Below are 5,007 nucleotides of genomic sequence, written 5' to 3' on the forward strand. Positions count from 1 at the left end.
TTTTTCCACTTTCAGAGCAGAGTTTTGCTCTGAAGTGGGTGTTGAAATGTGGCAGACGTGTGAATGAACTCAGTGATGCTGGCTTATATAAACTCTGGTATGTTGCTGACTAATGGCTGGAATCAGTAGAAGTCGTTACAGAGCATAGGCTGGTTCAGGTCAGGTCCCACCTGTGCAGAGTTTAAGAATCTATTGATGGTTAAAACAGAGAGTTTCTACATCAGGTTTCACATATCTTAAAAAGACTACAGAAACAAGGTTGCATCAAGGTTAATCAAAAATGATGTGCTCATTACATGCAAATTAATACTTCACAATTTGTCTGTGTATTAGTCCATAGCACAAGCTTCTACCCTATGCTGCAAAGATGTGTAGATACTGTGTTCTATCTTTATGTCAGTTAATAGTTACGTTGTTTTCTTTCCAGCCAAACTGTCTGCAAATATTCAAGATGGTGCAATGAAGCAAAAAAAAATGAATCTGCAGGGCTGTAGGGCAAAGATCCATGACCTTTCACCAAGTGGCTTATATGCAACACTTTAAATGCAAGTTTGTAATCACTTGAACCTGAGTGGTAAGAAAAGGTATCCACAAAGGCATCTCGAAAATGTTTAGCAGGTGCTGTATTAAAAAGGACATAATGTGTGTTTCAAGCCTGCATGTAATTTATGCTGTGTGGCTGAGAAATAATTTGACATTTAGAAAATATGACATCTGTATTAGAGATGGCATTAGGCTGTAATGAATGTAGCACATCATATAATTTGCAGATCCAGAGAATCAACATAAGGTTGTAAAGGTTTTATTTTTATGGAATACAATACAAATAATACTACCCATAATAGGAATATGGCTACAGTTGTTCTATATTTAGATCCAAACTAACAGACAGGGCTGCCTTGCAGTACTTTCTAAGGCTGTGTGTTGCTCTAAGCTCAGAGCCTATTCATTTCTGCTGAAGGTGCACTTTAAACTACTTTACACATGGTCACAAATGTAGTGGTTTCGATTTTTAAAAGGCTTTGTATTTTTGTTTTTTAAACAGCAGAACACAGTCGTTTCAAGCTAAAGTTATTTAAAAATAATTAAACAGATTTGTTGGGGACCTGACATATTTAAAAAAAAAATGCAAGTAAAACCGGTTTTGTGTGGCAGGGCACCTTTAATCCTTCATAGTAGCATGTAAATACGTTGCAATGCTAACACGGGGTATTTTGATGTGAATTTGCTACATTTGTGCTAAGCGCTGGGGTTAAACAACCTACCAGTGGCTGGGTTGGCTCAGCTGGTAGAGCAGACACACATTTACGCATAGACACAGAGGTCAATGCCTCGACACACAGGTCAAGGCCTCGACACAGAGGTCAATGCCTCGACACAGAGGTCAATGCCTCGACACAGAGGTCAATGCCTCAACACAGAGGTCAATGCCTTGACACAGAGGTCAATGCCTCAACGCAGAGGTCAATGCCTAGACGCAGAGGTCAAGGGTATGAGTCCAACCTGTGATGATTTCCTGCATGTCTTCCCCCATTTCTCTCTCCCTTTTCTCATCTACTCTGGCTGTCCTGTCCATTAAAGGTGGGAAAGCCCCAAATAGACTTCCAAGTCATAAACTAGCAAAATTACACAACCACAAGTGGCTTTTACATACTGAGAGTAGGAGTCTGTGAGTTACTGAATATAGCCTATGACAAGTGGAAAAACACTTTGTAAATGTGGAGAACATCAGTGAGGCTCATTGATGTGTGTTTGAGCTACAGTGGAGCTCCATGTTACAGAGGAGTAAGCTGAATGAGAGTTTTGATATAACCACGTACTACTTGTTAGTAGGATCAATGTGTGTTGATTTGTGGTGCTACCGTGGTGCTGTGGCTAGTTTGTGCCCAGTTGACAACCAGCCTGAGGGCCACCCAGTACTCAGTCCTGAAAGAAAACACAGCACAGTACAGTACAGCACAGTACAGCACAGTACAGCACAGCACAGCACAGCACAGCACAGCACAGCACAGAGACAGCAGCAGCGTGACAGCTAGTAACAGCTGTTAAGGTGGAGAGGTGAGGCTGAGAAATGCCAAATGAGGTCCTTTTGCTAATGAGGCCTGAACTCATATCTCTCCCTCTCTCTCTCTCTCTCCTTCTCTCTCTCTCTCTCTCTCTCTCTCCTTGTCTCTCTCAGCATCACCAGCGTTATCGGTATGCACCTCGTTTCTGCTTCCTCTCCGTTCCACAGCAGCTCCAAGGATTCGGCCTCAAACATAGCAATTCAGCTAAAACACCGCACAAATACCAGTGCCGTGCCAGAAGTCAATTTCAGCCCTTTTCCCTCAGACTGCATCAGAATTCATGAATATCAAAAAGCATGACTTAAAACATGTAGAGAGACTTTGGTTCCGTAGGTAGAGCTGGATAGCATTAATGCGGCTGGTTGTCCCAGCGTTATCTCTGTCTTTCTGTATATTACCAGATGTATTTGCTTGCAGCTTATTTAATGCTTAGTTGCTTTTCACCTCCTGTTTAGGGCTCCCAATCTCTCTGTTGGAAATTAGCTGTGTGCACTGAGTTTGACAAGTTAATCAACTTGGTAAACTATTCTTAAACAAGCACAGGCAGGACTTTACATTTAATTGTTGAGTCAGTCAATGTGGCGTAATCTACCCTTTCAAAATGAGCTATCAATGTCAACACGGCGGCAGCCCGTTAAACGGAGCTCAGCGATGACACCGAACATTTGGTGAGGAGGAAATGAATGGAAGTAGGCCATCGAACGCAGCAAAAGCATCCCAGCAAGACGTCAATCAAGTTAAGCAAAAGACAAAAACAAAAAGCATTGACTGCAGCTTTTCAAAAAATGTGCAGTCTCTGCATTGCCGGCAGTTGATCCTGGGATTACACACGACTTGAACTGTTGTACACTGACTCCTCACAGTGCTGAACACTGTAAAGATAGAGGTGTGCTTTTACTTTTGATTAAAACAAACCAATGAGATATTTAGTACGCTTCTTTTAGAGGAAGTTTTGATGCATATCGACACTTTACAAAAGATCCGGCTTTATTTTGAAATTGATATGGCTTCTTCTATCAGCTATGGGAGATTCATCTTTCCAGACTGGAATTATGTTCTATTTTCAAATCAATGCCTGCTTTTGCACAGTTAACTGTGATTCATATTTTTTTTTCTCAAAGCAGACATTGATCCTGATTCTTTGTTCCATAAGAAGAGCAGGAGCGTAAGAGTGTTAGATTCAGGTTCTTTTTTTTGGTCATTTTCCATTTACTCTGTCTCTGCTGGGAGTGATTGATGCAGGGAAGTGTTACAGTATGAAGCAGTATCGATTTCCTAACCCAGACCTAGAATACTCCCTTTCCTGATGATCCAAATCACAGGCTTGTGTCACACTCAGCGGGATGCTTGCTTGACATGATGGAGCAGTGTGCCAAAGTCGCCTGAATTCCCTGCACTGCACTATAGTCTAAATGAAACAACCCCCCCCCCCCCCCCCCCCCCCCCCCCCCCCCCCCCCCCCCCCCCCCCCCCCCCCCCACCTCCCCAGTCTGGGATAAAAACTGACAAAATACTGAGCGTATAACCCCAGTTTAATTTTCTCTTTCCAGACGGACTGGCTCACACCTGAGATGTGAAGTGTGTTATGTGATCCAAGGTGTTTTCCCACCTCGCTGGTGGTGGGGAGAGATGCTGCACTCCGTTGCCATGACAGCAGAAGTTCTCTTTGTTCTTGGGTTTCTGATGGGCGGTGCTCAGTGTAATCCTATAGCAACCTTACCAGCGAGCCGAGAACGCCTGGAAAGAGTGTTGACCCAAGCCAGGGTGTATGGCCATCAGGACGAGCAGGCCCCCGAGGAGCCGCTGCGACACAACGCTCAGCAGCGGCCGGAGGAAATCAATGATTTGGCCTCCAACAGGAATGCTTCGAGCCGTGCCAAGTCGTACCTCGGCTCCCAGATACGAGGATCTAAAGGCGGGAAGCCTCAGGAGCTGTGGACTGAAAAGGACAGCCTGAATCAAATAGACGAAGGCCCCACCAGTGACGTCGCCCTCTCCCTGGACGCCATCGACGAGTACGCCTATCCAGACTACAGAGGGAAAGGCTGCATGGATGAGAGCGGCTTTGTGTTCGCCATTGGGGACCAGTTCACCCCGGGCCCTTCAACGTGCCCTTGCCTCTGCACAGACGAGGGCCCTCTGTGCACCAAGCCAGAGTGTCCAAAAGTTCACCCTCGCTGCATTAAAGTGGACACTAGCCAATGCTGCCCGATGTGCAAGGAGAAAAAGAACTACTGCGAGTTCCGGGGCAAGATCTACACCTCGCTAGAAGAGTTTAAGGTGAGCCCATTAGCTGCCTTCACTCATTTCTGACATGCTTGAATTAAAAAGAAAAGTGCTGACAGAACACTGCCGGCTGTTCAATGTAGTTTATCACAGGCACTACACAGAAAGTAAAGTTACCTTGCCTCACAGCATGCAAGTGAGCAGGCAGGCAGATTTATAATGGCAAAGGTCAGCACTTGTCTTTTTTTCCCTAACACAAAGCCTGAATATTACCAGAGGCTGACTTTTGCAATCCCTGCTTCAGCAGAGTGTTTCCATATTCAGTTTGTTGATACACATGACAGCGTTCCACTTATAGTAATGTTACAACTCTGCAGAGCACACTGCTGCATGCGGGTGTTTGTGAAGAGACACAGAGATACATTGGCCTGATCTTTCATGTTTCATCTTCCGACACCTCTTTAAAAAGGCTAGACTCAGGATTGCACCGCAATCTTGGTTATATCTAACTGTACCTACGCCTAAATGTACCTGTACCATGCTTCTCCTTACTTTGTAATGAGTCTCTCAGCAGGAGGTTGAGGCTAATATGGGATTTTCCTCCTCTGGCTCACTGAGTTAGGAACAGCTCAATGTCAAGTCTCTGCTAAGGGAAAACTACAGGAAGCTCTACTTTCTCAAGAGACATACGTCAGCCTTTGTGCTGTGCGGTGGG

The 5,007-nt window shown here is 44.8% G+C and overlaps 1 protein-coding gene across 1 annotated transcript in view; it reads left to right on the forward strand.

Moving 5' to 3' along the window:
* vwc2 (von Willebrand factor C domain containing 2) overlaps positions 1-5,007 on the forward strand; it is a 25,972-nt gene that overhangs the window by 5,397 nt on the left and 15,568 nt on the right. The window contains exon 2 of the mRNA XM_034898407.1: positions 3,617-4,346. Within this exon, the coding sequence (XP_034754298.1) occupies positions 3,696-4,346 (651 nt within the window). The 5' untranslated portion in view covers positions 3,617-3,695. The remainder of the gene's footprint in view (positions 1-3,616; positions 4,347-5,007) is intronic.

The sequence above is a fragment of the Etheostoma cragini genome, chromosome 17 (genome assembly GCF_013103735.1).
Source record: "Etheostoma cragini isolate CJK2018 chromosome 17, CSU_Ecrag_1.0, whole genome shotgun sequence".
Classification (NCBI taxonomy): Eukaryota; Metazoa; Chordata; class Actinopteri; order Perciformes; family Percidae; genus Etheostoma; species Etheostoma cragini.